Source organism: Carica papaya, chromosome 5 (assembly GCF_054855325.1).
Source record: "Carica papaya isolate Zhongbai chromosome 5, ASM5485532v1, whole genome shotgun sequence".
Classification (NCBI taxonomy): Eukaryota; Viridiplantae; Streptophyta; class Magnoliopsida; order Brassicales; family Caricaceae; genus Carica; species Carica papaya.
In genome coordinates, this window is record NC_142313.1 from 5,211,478 (window position 1) to 5,227,556 (window position 16,079).

The following is a 16,079-nucleotide window of genomic DNA, read 5'->3' on the forward strand; positions in this document are numbered from 1 at the left end:
TAATTTTAGAAATGAAATTGTTAGCAGCATTTTACGCTACCGTAGACTGTTTCCATAAGAAGTTGGTATTCAATCTTTATAATAAAGAGTCATTCACAAATTAATAAAAGTGTTAGATATTTTTTTCTCATAATAATTGCATCGTTATATGATGCGTTAATTTGGTTATCTTTTCTACATTAGACAAAGTTAAGAAAGAAATTTGCATTCAAGATATCCTTATGATCTGAGAATTTATGGATGTAGTTTTTACTAAACTACCCGAACTATCAGTGGATAGAGAAGTCGAATTTACTATAAATTTTCTGTTTGACACCCAACCCATCTTAGTTTTCCCTTACCATATGAATCTGGTAGGGATGGAAGAACTGAGGAAACAAATCAAAGAATTATAGGATAGTGGGTTCATCCTATACAGTATATCTCATTGGGGTGTTGGAGTCATATTTGCAAGGAAGGGGATGAATCCCTTAGGTTGCGTATTGATTGCAGGAGATTGAACAGAGTCACAATAAAAAACAAGTACCCCCTCCCCTATATTAATGATCTTTTTAATCAGTTATAAGGTGCTCATATTTTTTCTAAGATAGACATTCGTTCGGGTTGCCATCAGGTAAAGATCATGGTAGAAGATATTCCCAAGACCACGTTCAAAACCAGGTACAAGCACTATAAGTTCTTGATCATACCATTTGGGCTAATCAATGCGCTAGCCATTTTTATGGACTTGATGAACAAAATTTTTAAGCAATTCCTGGAGCAATTCGTCATCGTATTCATTGATAATATCCCAGTATATTCAAAGAGTAGGGAGGAACATGCTCATCACCTGACTCAGATTTTATAAGTTTTTAGAGAAAAAAAGTTGTATGCAAAATTCGTCATCGTATTCATTGATAATATCCTAGTCTATTCAAAGAGTAGAGAGGAACACACTCATCACTTGACTCAGATTTTACAAGTTCTTAGAGAAAAAAAGTTGTATGCAAAATTGAGCAAGTGTAGGCTTTGGCTTGAGCATACTACTTTTCTTATGCACATAATATCAAAGGATGGAGTGTCAGTGAATCCTGATAAGGTTGAGGCAGTACTCGGTTGGGAAAAGTTGACTTCGGTTAAGGAGATCTGTAACTTTTTGAGAATTACAAGATTTACTGCATGTTTGTAGAAGGGTTTTCTAGTCTAACCACTCCATTGACCCGACTTGTAAAGAAGAATGTCAAGTTTGAGTTGAACAAGAATTGCGAAAGGAGCTTTACAGAACTCAATAAGTAGTTGACTACTGCACGTGCATTGGTTCTACCGAATAGGACATACAGATACACAGTGTATAATGATGCCTCCTACCTAGGGTTAAATTATGTTCTGATGTAACATGGAAAGGCTATACCTTATGGGTCCAAATAGTTGAAGAGTCATGAGAAGAATTACTCCACCCACGACTTAGATCTTGTCGCTATTATCCACACCCTAAAGATCTGACGTCACTACTTGTATGGGGAGACTTTTGAGATTTATATAAATCATAAGAGCTTGAAATATATATTCACTTAAAAAGATCTCAACATGCATAAGAGGCATTGGATAGAGCTCTTCAAGGATTACCATTATAAGATTTTGTATCACCTGGGCAAGGACAATGTGGTAGCCGACGTGCTCAGTAGAAAAAGTGCAAGTATGTTAACTCACTTAATAGTTTCTGAATATAGGATAATAGGGGTTGCACAACCGATACGACTTTAATTGACAAATTCCACTCTAACAACTCTTAGGAATGATACAAAATATGGAGTTAATTCAGAATTCTGAGTCTCTACCGATGGTTAATCAGGTTCTAAGATAGCGTGTGTGTCCCAAATGATAGTAAACTAAAAAGGGACATCATAACAGAGGCTCATAGTTCAAAGAACATCATGCATCCCGAAAGTATTGAGATGTATCAGAGTATGCGACCTCGTTTTTAGTGGAGCGAGATGAAAAGAGAAATTATTGATTTAGTCTTCAAGTGCTTTGTATGTCAACAAGTTAAGATAGAGCATCAACACCTAAGCGAACTACTTCAGCTATTACTAATCCGAAAGTGGAAATGAGAATATATCACCATGAATTTTGTGATAAGGTTGTCTAAGACACACTCAGAACATGATGCTATTTGGGTAATTTCAACTAACTTACGAAGTCCTCTCACTTCTTAGTTATCAAAAAGACCGACCTCTTAGACAAGTTATAAAGAATTTATATCCGAAAGATAGTCAGGCTACATGGAGTTATAGTGACAGTGGTATCCGACAGAAATCCCAGATTCTACCTCTCAATTTTGGTCTATTTTTTAGCAAACAATGGAAACGAAATTGTCCTTCAGCGCCGCATTCTACCCTCAAATCGATAGACAATCAGATTGGACAATTCACACACCAGAGGATATGCTCCGAGCTTGTGTTCTAGACTTCAGAGGCCATTGGGATGATCATCTACCATTTATAGAACTCGTCTATAATAACAGCTACCAAGTAAGTATCGGTATAGTACCGTATAAGATATTATATGATCGACCTTGTAAGTCATCGATCTGTTAGGAAGAGGTGGGTGATAAAAAATTATTTAACTCAAATCTTATAGAGGAGACTACAACCAAGATAGTTAAAATCAGGAAGAACATCCAAACAGCTCAGAGTAAGCAGAAGAGTTATGCGGACACTTGGAAGAAATATTTGAAATTTGAGAAAGGTGATTAGATGTTTTTTAAGGCTATCAATTTCAAGAGAATCAGTAGGTTTGATAAGAGGAAAAAATAAAATCCTCGGTTCATTGAATCATATGAAATCTTGTACAGGATTGGTACATTCGCCTACAGACTAGCACTATCTCCAAAGCTATCCATAGTCCATAATTTGCTTCATGTGTTTATACTATGAAAGTACAACCTGGACCCTTTACATATCCTGTTCACGAGCCCCTCTCACTCTAGGAGGATCTATTTTATGAGAAGGTACCAATAGATATTGTGGACCAGAAGAGATAGTACTTTATAACAAAGAAATTCTCTTTGTCAAGATCTTATGGCAGAATCACATACAGGAAGAGGTCACTTGTGAGCTAAAATTGGAGTTCAAATCTCAATACCCCCAACTGTTTGAATAAGTGAGAGGGTGACAAATTTAAGGGACTAAATTTGGTCCGGGATTTGGTCTGGGATAATTTTTCTCATTTATAAAATATATATAAATAATTAAAAAATTCATTTTAATTTAAATTCTATTAAATTTTTAAGAAAAAATGAATTAGGAACGAAATTATAAGTAATTTTGGGAAAATATGGTGAAATTGAGAATAAGATTTGTGTTTTTGAAAGAAAATTTGAAAACAGGGGGTAAAATCGCAAAAATAAAAAATTTGGCCACGTGGAACAGCCCAATCAGTAGCCACAGCGAACCAGAACACACCGCGTGGCAAACACATTGATATCGGCACCACGCAGGAGGCCACACGGGCAATCTGCGTGCTTGGCAATCCGACGGTCCATATCACATTTTGTGCGCACAAATGGCCTATATGCATTTCATCTTCAGGCGCAATTGGATAGATGGATTAATCGTGATGAACGGTCTAGATTTTTTCACACAATTAGCCTAAATGAAAAATCATCGAACGGTTCTCCTCGCTCCACGTCGACTCAAACAAGTAGTTTGGATCAAATGGAGAGGAGTATTTAAACTCCTCTTCGCAGGAAATCAAAACCTTAACCGATAGAGGGGTGACTGGAGAAGAAGAAAAATAGTGACCAGGGAAATTATTAGAGGCCGTAGAAGGAGGCCGTCCACCATCGCCATCGTACTAAAGGCACAACCGACGCCAAAACATGTACTTTTTTTTCCTTTCCACTCGGAATTTGATCCCAAGTCTCTCTATGGCCAAATCAGAGCCAAAAGGTCAATGAGTGAGACGAAAAGTGAGGGCAAAGCTTCGTCAAGCTACCGTGGCCAAAACCCAAAACCCTCTTTAATTTACCCCTTCTTGTTTCCCGTTTCACATTATGATTTGACCACCGTGTTCATCGTCCTTTTTTGGTACAAGTTAGCCGAATAGGAACATAAGCGGTGAAGGAGGACTAGCAAAGCCGCCGCACCCAGAGACCCCCTGCTATTAAGTTTTGATTTTTTACCTTTTCCGGCTAACTGATGCTCCTTAATATAATTTTTTGTTGGGTTATGTGTAAAATTAGCTAAAACTGGCGAGATCGGGGCGAACCGCAACTGTAGACGGCTGAGCTGGCGCTGAATCACGATTGCATCGCCATGCTGAAATCCTAAAAATTTGCCGACAAGATTTTAAAATGCTTATTTTGGCCTTTTGGTGTATTTTTGAATACGTGACGAGTATTTTAATTTTCACATGAAAAATTCAGGAAACCTAAGGACCACCATGAGGTGCAGTTGATATTATGGTATTTTGAACACTGATCCGGATAAGAATTTCTCACCCTATCCACTGTTACGTAAATTAAAACTTAATAATTGATAATACTGTATTTTATGAAAATTAAAAAATTCTAAGAATAATTACATGTCATTAATGGAGTCAGAATCGGCCAGTTCATATTTACACTGGTTTATTATTTATTTTACCTGTACTACTTAAAATGCTTACTATTATATTGTGTGAATTGAATTGATAGACTTAATTGCTCTCTCGGTTATTTGGTTTACCTCACTTCATACTCTCAATTTGTTGGTTTATTTTGCAATAAATGTTTGAGTCATGTTTCCTTATATACGTATCGCATATTTGCATGATCTACTATTGATATGTAAATACAAGTTATTGGTATATAGCTGGTAATCGGTTTATACTTTGAATCTATGTATGAAAGACTTAATGGGTATCTTGGAAAATTGTGAATGAACCCAGTACGTAGGAAATTCTACTATGGACATTGCCTTAATTAGACAAGGTGAGAAATCCTATACTAAAAGAGTTTGGAAAATCTAATTCACCATTATACCAGACGAGATATCGAAGCGATGATGTGTTTAGCTCCAATTATCGAACATAATATGGGGATGGCCGGATTAATCGATAAATCTAGATATTAGGTTCATAAGTAGGGGAATATCCTTATGAATCTCCAAAAATTTCAGTAAATAAGTAAAAAGGAAAATTGCAGTTCTTTGTCACTTGTAAATGAAATTATATTGTTATCTAAGTAATTTTCTTTATAGGTTGATTTTGGAAAACTCATAACAATAAGTGTGAAATGAACAATTTTCTTTATGTTAAATGAATTTATTTAAATTAAAAGTTCCATTAGTTGTTTTATTTTTATTTTTATCAACGTTCGATTTCCGTATAAGTGATTAATGTGATATTTTTACTGAACTAGTGTAGTTCACTCTCCTATTAATAATTTCAGGTCAAGAGGACCAAGATCAAAAGGAGAGTTGTGAATAAGTTTTTTTTCCGAATCCTATCGAATGTTAGTAAAGGTTAACTCCCTATGATATTTATTTACTATTTTCAGTTATTTATTTTGCTTCTTTTTATTAACCGCTATAAAAGAAATATTCCTGTAACCCTACCATGAACGTTGCTTCATACCGAACGGAATATCGATGTTTAGTAATTTGGCACTCAAACCGGACGGAGTATAAGATGACCTGTTTCACCTTCATATCAGATAGTATATCGAGGTTTGGTAATTTGGCACTCATACTGGACAGGATATAGAGACGGCTCATTAATTGAAAATGTTAAAAAAAAAAAATTAACGCGTAGTAAGAACATCCCTATAGACCCCCATGGATACCAGTAAGTTGATAAAAGAAAAAATTGTTGTTCTAACCAATTACAAATGAAATTATGGTATGTGTTATATTATTAACTCTATAAGTTATTTTTGTAAATCTCTTTATGATAACTAAACGATAAATAATTTTATTTATAATAAACGAATTTACTTAATTAAGAGTTCTATTAGTTATTTTTATCATTTCTACCAACTTTCATTTCTATATCAATGAATACCGTAATATTTTTACTGAAATAATATAATTCATTATTTCATTAACCATTTCAGATCAAAAGAATCAGGATACAAAACCCGATCCACAAGAAGATTATGAATAGGATGTTCAGTTTGTTTATTTTTAATTTATTTTTTTGATCATTAGTTATTATTTTAAAAAAATTATTCTCATAAATCCTCTTTAGTACTTTCAGTTATTGTATAAAAAATATAAACCCTAATTATTTATTTCGCTTTCGCACTAAATTTATAATTTGTCTCTTTTAAAATTCCAAAATCGTTACAGTTTCCACCGAGTCAACAATAATTTTTCTCTTTTATTTTATTATTATGCTTTGTAGCATCATTTTTCTTTAGTATATTGTCTCAAGTGTTTTCTAGCAATTGAATTCTTGATTATGTTTTCATTGTAATAAATTAATATATGGGGTAAAATTATAATATATGAGTAATATAAAAAATATTTGTATTTTTCATAAATAATCTAAAGATATCTTAATATATCAATTAATATATTATAATTACAAGACTAAGTTTGGAAATGAAAAATTAATCAAGATAATTACTAACAGAAAAATTATTGGGCAACTCTTACATACTTTTATAAATAAAAAAATGCAAAATATTGTTTTGCGAATCTAAAGGATATAAATTTAACGTTCATATACCAAGTAGAGCCCAAAAATTTTAAAACTATAAATTTCAGTAATTTAATTTTTTTTTTAATTAAAACCTTAAAATGGCAACAGATCCTGTCCCCTATCAGACATAAAATTCTTCTAGGTTTTACTCAATACTTATTTAAGCAATTAATAATTAGAATGTAAATAAATCAAATATCTATTTCTTCTCCACAAAATTAAATATAACAAATGACTTGCAATAATTTTTTACAGTAAATAATAATACATATCCTTTTAAAAAGACATAAAAAGTACATTACTAACTTAAACTCACAATCCCTATAAAAGAAAGGAAAATAAATACTGACTGTTCAAACAAAAAATAATTAAACAAACCAGAATACAAGTTAACTTCAAACCATTCTAAGATCACATACTGTTAAATATTTTGTTTGATATTTATGTAGATTAATCAATTACTCACAAAAATTTTAATTGAAAACAAATTAAAAATGTTAAATTTATATAAACCATATAACTACATTAAAAATTAAGTTTTGGATAAGAAAACCCATTCCTAATTAAGTTTTTCATTCAATTAAAAGCATATTGTTCAGATTTTTTATATTTTTATAAACAGAATTGTTGTAATCTAAACCCAACAAAATGGAACCCTAAACTTTAACTGCAAGTCAATGTTCGTTTATCAACAAACTCATCTATAAAATTTGACTCTGCAAAATTTAGCCTGAAATAAAATCACCATTGAATCCTTCCCATAAATTGAGCAAAATCAAAATTAAAAGGCCTTGTAAAAATTGAGAAAATAAAAACTAAAAAGCCTTCTTGTGTTTCAAGATGACACAAACATGACAAGGAATATGAGGGCCACAATGAATTTTTCAACCTCACTTTTTGCCCCAGTATAGCAATATTAGATGTAAAACATTCAAGTTCAACTATTCTAATTTCTTCACACTGTTTTACTTAGAGGAGTTAAAGGTGTTACGTACTGTAAGGATCTGCATTCTTAACAATCCAAGGATGCTCAATGATCTTCTGAAGAGACAGTCTCTTGGAGGAGTCTTTTACCAGAAGCTGCAAAAATTTTCAAATGATTATATATTTGTTCAAAATTAAATTCATCGAATGCTACATTTTGCTTTTGACCGTGCATGAATGGGTGGATAGTCAAGGATAAATTTACCCGACTAATGAGACTTTTGGCTTCTGCAGAAACAATTGGAGTTGGAGGAAAGCTTAGGTCAACTTTCATGATTCTGTACACCATTAAATGATCATTATCAGTTTTAGTAGAGATCAGAAGATTATGTTAATTATTTATATGAAATTGCCCTTCCTAATCCTGTAGTGTGATGACAAAAAGAGAAAAGTAAATTTACAGTGAATATTACTCGCTCTACAGCAGCAACAGATTCGAATTTACTATAGAATATTTGGGGAGTAGTATATTATCCTTCATTCGGACCCTACCCTCATAGTTACCAGGAGTGCTGAATCCCTGCAATCTACATACCAAAATTTCGTTTGGGTTCCCTTAAGTTTGGTTCTTGATCCGGATCTCTAAAATTAGGAACCCATAATTAAGAAAACTGGAGCATTGATTCTAAAGATAGTGAATGAAGAAAAGGCATGGAAAGAGAGTAGAAGTTTAATTTTAGTGATTTCTTTTTCAAAATTGGGATTAGTTAGTGAGGTAGAAGAGGAAGATGCTCAATTGAAGAGCAAGAGCTCATCAAACAACATTTTTTTTTTCTTGGACCTTAAAACATATTGGTTTCCTTTTTGAGAATTTGTAAATAATTTAAAAAAAAAATTATAAAATGAGTATCAATTTGTCTAATAATAAAAAAGACTAGAATCCTAGAATTTTTTTTTTTAAAAAAAGCACAAGAACCAATATACTAGAGTGTATTATTAAACTATCACTTGGAATCCAAATAATGAACCTAATGAGTGATTTAATAGAACTCCAAACCAAAATAACGATCCGATGAGCTGACTCCACTTTGAACCTAAATTTAGCAGCTAAAATATTTCATATCTGCATTACAATTGAATGTACCATGTCTTAGTTAAAATGGTCACAATATCACAAAAGTAATTAGGTATTATTCTGAGGGTAAGCATTTATATAACCATTAGCTATAAGGAGATAATACTAAAATAATCAATACTCTGTTTGTCCTACTCTTTTACAGGAAAATAATCTACTAAGGATCCGTTTGGTGCAGCTTTTGACAATAGTTTTTTTATTTCAAAAATATTTTTGTAACTAAATCGGTAAATGTAAAGTATGTTTGACAATAATAAAAAATAAAATTTACTTTTAATAGTTTTAAAAACAAAAATTACATTGTAACTTTTGTAAAATGTATATCATTTTTATTAAAAATTTATACTTCAAATCGCAAAAATTAATTTCATGAAATAAAATACTTCTAATTTTTTGAAGTCACAGTTATTTTTATTAAATATCAAATAATTTTTTACTTAAAATATTTTTAGTCAACAGTTATTTTAACAACCCTTTAAAAATTCACAACACAAATTACAAACTGTCCAAACATTCACTTATTGATATCTTAATCTAGATAAAAATTCAAAAACTTTGGAAAAAATACCCTTACCTTCTGAATGTGTCACCTTGACTCTCAGCCTCAAACGGAGGGAAACCATAGAGGAACTCATAACACAATACACCGAGAGTCCAGTTATCAACTGCATAATCATGAGCTTTATTTTCTATCATTTCTGGTGCTAAATAATCCAGAGTTCCACACATTGTGTGCCTCTTGCTCCTTGACTGTACAGACCAACCAAAGTCGGCAATTTTCAATCTACCCTGCAAATTTGACATAATGATCACATGGGATTATCATTAGAGACAGATAAATGAAGTAATAGATGATGGCAAAGGACTTGCTGTGTTCAAATGGAGTAGTTAGTACATCCATTGGTAAATTATCTTCTATAAGGGGTATATGCTGGAGATTATATCTCTTTTTATTATTAATGGAGTGCTCAGAAGCTCACCTCATAAAGTTTAATGGTCAATTTATATTTATCTTCTAATAACAATGGAAGGGGATAATACGAAGTTACCATTTATCCATTATACAAATAATTTCTTGTATGCCTATCAGTTAAAAAGGCCACAAAGTTAGTACGCTGTTAAGCTATTAAAGACAGCCCAAATAAAAATTTCACAATTATTTCCATCAACTTCAAAAGCCAATGGCAACTTACAGAAGTCTGAAAAGCAGGGTCTCACATACTACCTTATGATCAAGCAACAAATTCTCTGGCTTGATATCCCTGTGAATTACATGCTTCTCGTGGCAATATGCCAATGCACGAGTAAGACTAGCAATGTACTGAAATTCACAAGAACCAATGAATAAACCTCCAGAAAAGATGAAGATGAAAGTCCAACATAGAGAACATATAACAAATTTCACAAGATAAAAACACTCAGATTAGAGAATGGCATTATTGAAAACCCCAACACGAAAAGTGACACGTAAAAGTAAGAACAGCTTGCGTTAAACATGAAGAAACCCCAATGTATCGTATATCTGAAATCCTATTAGCCTAAAAAAAAGGAAAGGAAACAACCGAATCATAAAGACGTAGGTAATTTTTTTTTTTAAAAAAAAAGGTAGAAGAAAAGCATTTTATGCAATTAATTGGATAAGATGAACATCTATAATCAAGACATTGAAACAATTCTTCTTTTCTTTCAAACTACGAGGAACAAAGACGAACGAAATTCAAAAAATTAAACACGTTAATGCAATAGGATTTGAGGATAGACATATCGAGAGCAAAGGAGAGTCACCGTGGCCGCTTGGTTTTCACTGAGATAACCATTTTTCCTGAGCTCTCTATAAAGCTCACCGCGGTGGGCATATTCAAGAATCAAGAAAATGCGCTCACTGTCATGAAACCAACCGTAAAGACGCAGTACGTTCGGGTGGTGGAGACTGGTCTGAATCTCCATCTCCCTCCTTAGCTGATGATGAATCCTATACTTCTCTATCTGCTCCTTGAATATTATCTTCAACGCCACTATGTATTTGCTCTACAAATTAGAAAACGGATACATGAGCAACAGCCAGAAAAAAGAAAACCATAAACAACTAAATTCGAAAACATAGTCTGCGATGCAAAATCAACTTTTCTTCAATTCGAACGAGAATTGAATTGTAATCAGTAATCAACAGAAGCATTTATGGATCAACAAATCAAATTGTTTTCATGAACAAACAGGAAATAAACACCTGGACTTCTCTGGCGAGGTAGACTCGACCGAACTTGCCTCTGCCGAGGGGTTTTCCGATTTCGAAATCTTTCAAGGACCATTCTCTCTTGGGATTAGTCGGTTGAGTATTCATTACAGAACCTCGGTCTTTATTCCTAATTTGATCGGAGGAACAAGAAACCAATTACTAGTTAAGAGTTTCGTAAGATTTGGGCGGACGAGTGAGAGAATTTGAATTTTAAAATCCCTCGACTGGGCGGGCTGTGGACAGGTCCCGGCGCTGTTTGTCATTTTTCTTCTTGTTTTTCATATCAAAAAGCCCATGGCCCATGAAAAAAAATAGAAGAAAACACAGAATTTATTACTTTATTTAATTTTAAAAAACTAAATGCATATTTATAGTTTTCTTAATTACTTCAATGTAACTCAAGGATCTTATAAAGTTTAAGGTGTACTTGTTTTATAATTGCAAAAAAACAGTAAATTTTTTAATCCAAATGTAGGCGCTTAATTTTTTAATTATTAAAATTATAGTGGCGCTGATTGTTTTCATTAATTTCTTTAGTTTTTTTTTTTGTATTAAAAAATTATTAAGTATAATTTCAAAAAAAAATAATAATAATTTAACGTGCATAGTTATTTTTGAAATCAAATCTAATATTATTAAATGTTTATTTAGCCATTTCTATTAAACCAGACAGCCGATACATACGCCCACATTGCAAGTGGCAACTAAATTTTATACTGTTAGATTTTTTCCCTGGGCAAGCACTTCAAGATTTAACACATTATCGGACAAATATTTTTTTGAGAACCAAACATCTTTTTTCGCTACACCCTTAAAATAATAAAGAATATAAAGGATTTACACAAATCAAACATGTGAGTTATGACATGTACTGGAATTGCACTACAAGACTTTGCCTAAATTTGCTTTTTCGAGGACAATTTGTTTGGAATCTTGTTTAATACTAATGGTACAGTTTGGAGATTAGTTAGCACCAAACTCTTCATTCCATCGCTCAAGCTCTTCCCACTTACTTTTTTGTTCAACCTATTTAATAACAATCATGGCCTTTCGAAAGTCTTCGTATCTCAATGCTCTTACCTGTTCAATAGGGTACCAGTTAATAATACCAACTACTATCTCAATCGAATTCTATCTTACCACTTCCTATCAAATACTTGCAATGTAGAAAAAAAAAAAAATAATCAACGACATGTAAGAGACCTGCATGGAATTGAAATTAACCCAAATTGAAAGGGTTAACTTTGTACAAGTTTTAATCCATATTTTTAGGAAAATAGCACCAAAATAATGAATTGGAATGCAAGTATAGGTAAAGGATAATGCATGAAATGATGCGAACATGGCAGTACTATGCAGAAAGTAAAAGTCATATTTATATTTCACCACAAAACTTCAATACGTTTTAGTTTATTGCAGTTTAAATTTCTCACTCAATTTTAGACAATCCTATCTTACCTTCAGAGTTTGAGTATCTCCATGAAATCTCTTTCCTCTCAAAAGACAGGACCCGATCAAATAAATTTCTTAAATGTAGAAGCAGATGGCAGTCATGTATCTAAAATCCAAAATTTCCAAGCCTTTTCATTGGAATAAAATAATTTCAAATGAACTGCACGACACATGGCTAAATGAAAAATTGTGGGTGATAGACCATTCGATTTATGGAAATACATCCAAGAATGATACTAAATAAACAAAATCAAGATTCAGTAATTTAGCCATAGCAAGAAAAGAAGCCATGAATTAGTGGCCAACCTGATCTGCCTTGACAGTAAGAACACTTGCACCAAGCTCTCTAATCCGCATCATTGCAGCTTCTTCACACAAGGCTCTCAGATCACTTCTGGAATATCCTGCAAATCCACAATGTCATGTCAGAAGTTACGAAAGCAGATATTGCAAGAGATGGAAGGTAGAACTGACACCAAAGAAGAGATGTGGGATTGGATGACTAAATGTCTAGCGGCAAGGCAAAAGCGACATGTATGTGGTGCAACATGTCTTTCTTGGCCAGACTCACTTCTCTGATTAAAGAATAATGTGCTCATGGAACTTGAACAAACCCATAATATACAGATTAATATCCTACCTTCTGTTTCTCTCACAAGTCTTTCCAGATCTCCACCTGCAAGAGCTAACAATAATTAATTGATACCTCTTTTCAGCCACCAAGAATCAGTAACTGCTTAGAATTGTTCATTAAACAAGCTTGACAATAGTCCAGCACCACTCAACTGAAAGATTATGTATTATCTAACCAATTATAGAACAGGAGCAAAAGTTGCCAGGCAAGGAGAAGGTTTGGCCCCTCCACTGGTGCTTAAGAGGAAGTCTCCCGACATTTTAATCGGGTAAAGGTACATATATTCTCTTACCTGGTCCAAAGTTTCAGAAAGCATGCTATAGCAGTTATACGTCAATTTAAAAGACATCGACGGTAGGAAGAAATATATCAGCACTATGTAGAAGTCCAAAAGGGATTAGAAAAAGAATTATTGTTCAAGAAATTTTCCTTACTGTGTTTCCTTGTCGCCATTGTCACTAACAGAATAGGACCAACGTTAGCCATGCACGAACTACTTTGACTGCCCTAGTGAAAGAATAGGCATTTCTGACGCAACATACTAGATTACTAGCAGATAAAATCCAAGTTGCTTAACAAGCTTCCTAACGTTAATTCAGACAATTCCTTTTTCATCTTTACTTTACTTCCATCTCTAACTGAAAATATCGAGGCATTCCCTTCACCAATTTGTTGATTAGTTGTGTCAGTCCTGTGCTCCAGATCAGATCTTAGAGCCGTGGACACTGAAGTAGCAAAACAATCCGGCTGCTTGCTTTCCTGATCATTCTACATGATCAGCACCCTCAATTCCATTTTTCATCAGGTACTTAACTAGGTTAATCACTTCTTAAAAAAGTGATGAGAAGAGAAAAAAAAAAAGAAGAGACAAAAGGATATACACTGAGCATCTTCAAATATTTACTCACCAGGAAAAATGGTATATATATATATTATATGTAAGCAAATCTTAGTTTATAGGCTACTATCACCACTTTAGAACCATGCTCTTGTCTAATAGTTTTATGTATAATAGACAATGCAGTTGGATAAATGTTGAGTACTAGATTTTATTATTTAATTTTTTTATTATATTATTTAGTATTATATAATTAAAATTTTATGAGAATAATAATATCACATGATTAAAATTTATTATAATAAAAAAATTTCTATCTCTAAGTTAAAAAATTATATAAATACCCTAATATTTTATTTGAATCGTAATAAATGATAGGATTTTAATACATGATACTTCATGAGTTTGAAAAAATCATATTTGTTTCAACTTCTAATGGTAACAAATGGTATCTAACCGGTAAATTTGGGATGAATTTTAAAACCACTGAATCGGTATTATGTGATTGACATGTTACTTTTTTTTTTCTTTATAGCCCCATATAATATAATTAATTCTATTTTTATCATCACAATTTATTATTTATTTTATTAAATATAAAAATTTAATTTATAATAATTATTTATTTAAATGCAAATATAATTATATTGGTAAACAATTTATTTATTTTTTTCATTATATATTTCTTATATACCACATACTATTACATATAATAGGTATGGATTAATTAGTAATTTAACTGAAAATGCAACCATAACATTCTATCATCCAAACAAAAATATACCATTAACATACATTACTATACAATCATGCAAACATAAAAAAATTATCATTCTCATCCTATTTCATTGCTGTCCAATTACTGCTATTACCATACATTAATTAACCATCACTAAAATTTATCCAAATAAGGTCTAAGTGTAACACCATAAATGATGAAAAATAAAATTTTTTTCTCCAAAACCCAAATATAATATCAGAGCCAAATAAAGATATTTTTGAGTTCTAATTTTAGAATTTTTTTCAAACTATAAAATAACATAATAGACTGGACTGGTACCCACTTATCCAGATATACACACATCACCACCCTAGAAAATCAAGAAAGAGAGCCAAAGAAAAACATATTTTGATCTTTTTCCTTCCATCCTGACCACTATATGAAAATAGAGGCGGCGAGCGGATCATACCAGATCTGCTCGTGACCGGCCTGTCTGGACAAATCCAGTCAGTGAACAGTCTGTGCATGTCAATCGGGTGTTTTTTGAAGAACAAGTCGCGACTGTCGTGATTTGCTCGAAGAAAGAGTTGGAGAAGAGAGTTAGAGGTGGATCTGCAAAGTCCGTCGGTCGTCATCTATGCGTGAAACTAGAAGAGTCGGAGGAAGATCGTGTGGCGGAGCTCGCTGAAGAAGAAGTTTGCGGCAGCTGAATCGTGAGAAAGACCAAATTCTAGTAGTTTTTCAATGCAGTTTTCACCAAATTCGTGTTCGATCTAATTAACTGTGCGGTGGGTGTTTTTGATAATTTTTGGCAGCGGTGAGTGGTAGCCGACAACCAAGTGTGAAGTTATGGCGGCCGTGCGTGTGGCATTTTCCGACGATTGCTCATTGGCAGCATGTGGCGGTACAATGACTTAGCTTCTAGCAACGCATGAGAGCTCGTGTGGTACTCTAGTGGAGCCCAAGCCATTTTAGAGCCGAGCTCGAGCTATTTTAGAGCTGAATTCGCGTCATTTTGAGTCAAGCCGAGCTATTTTAAACCGAGTCGAGCCGTTAGAGCTGAATCAATCTGAGCTACTACCTGATATATTTGGTTCTAGTTTGTAAAACTTTTTGGCATCGTTTAGCAATTGGAGGATAACTCTTCATAACTTAGTTTACAACTTGAATATGTGTGATATCCCTACACTAATTTAAGCGGTGTTGAGTAACATATTTTATTATTTAATTATTTGAATTTATTATTTGGTATTATATAATTAGAATTTTGGTAGAATAATAATTTTATATAATTAAAATTTTAATAGAATAAAAATTTTTCAGGTTAGAAATTCTATAAATATCTTAAATGTAACAACATAAAAGATAAGAAATAAATTTTTTTTTCAAAAATCAACAATAGATTTGAAAAAGTTGAATCAGATAATTAGGGATGATTATGCTCTAATAGCTGACTGAGTATTAACTGTAGAACTA

General features: G+C 32.7%; 1 protein-coding gene, 1 long non-coding RNA gene and 1 pseudogene across 4 annotated transcripts in view; 1 reads left to right on the forward strand and 2 right to left on the reverse strand.

Moving 5' to 3' along the window:
- AUR3 (ataurora3) overlaps positions 1-11,193 on the reverse strand; it is a 60,135-nt gene extending 48,942 nt beyond the window's left edge. Inside the window, exons 1-6 of one of the 2 annotated variants that reach the window (XM_088219992.1) lie at positions 10,950-11,190; positions 10,508-10,750; positions 9,948-10,043; positions 9,297-9,511; positions 7,853-7,925; positions 7,659-7,743 (exon numbers count right to left, since the gene is read on the reverse strand). In XM_088219992.1, the coding sequence (XP_088076118.1) occupies positions 7,659-7,743; positions 7,853-7,925; positions 9,297-9,511; positions 9,948-10,043; positions 10,508-10,750; positions 10,950-11,063 (826 nt within the window). In that variant the 5' untranslated portion in view covers positions 11,064-11,190. Of the gene's footprint in view, positions 1-7,658; positions 7,744-7,852; positions 7,926-9,296; positions 9,512-9,947; positions 10,044-10,507; positions 10,751-10,949 lie in introns of both variants that reach the window. The other variant, XM_088219993.1, reaches the window with a different exon arrangement.
- Positions 11,194-11,835: 642 nt separating this feature from the next.
- LOC110819554 (uncharacterized) lies at positions 11,836-13,530 on the reverse strand (annotated as a pseudogene). The gene is made up of 5 exons (XR_015819067.1): positions 13,479-13,530; positions 13,247-13,336; positions 13,051-13,086; positions 12,717-12,814; positions 11,836-12,038 (listed from the first exon to the last, which is right to left on the reverse strand). The product of XR_015819067.1 is annotated as an uncharacterized LOC110819554 (transcript).
- Positions 13,531-14,808: 1,278 nt separating this feature from the next.
- Positions 14,809-15,844, forward strand: LOC110819496 (uncharacterized). The gene is made up of 2 exons (XR_002540684.2): positions 14,809-15,316; positions 15,419-15,844. It is a non-coding gene; the product is annotated as an uncharacterized LOC110819496 (long non-coding RNA).
- The last annotated feature ends 235 nt before the right edge of the window (positions 15,845-16,079 follow it).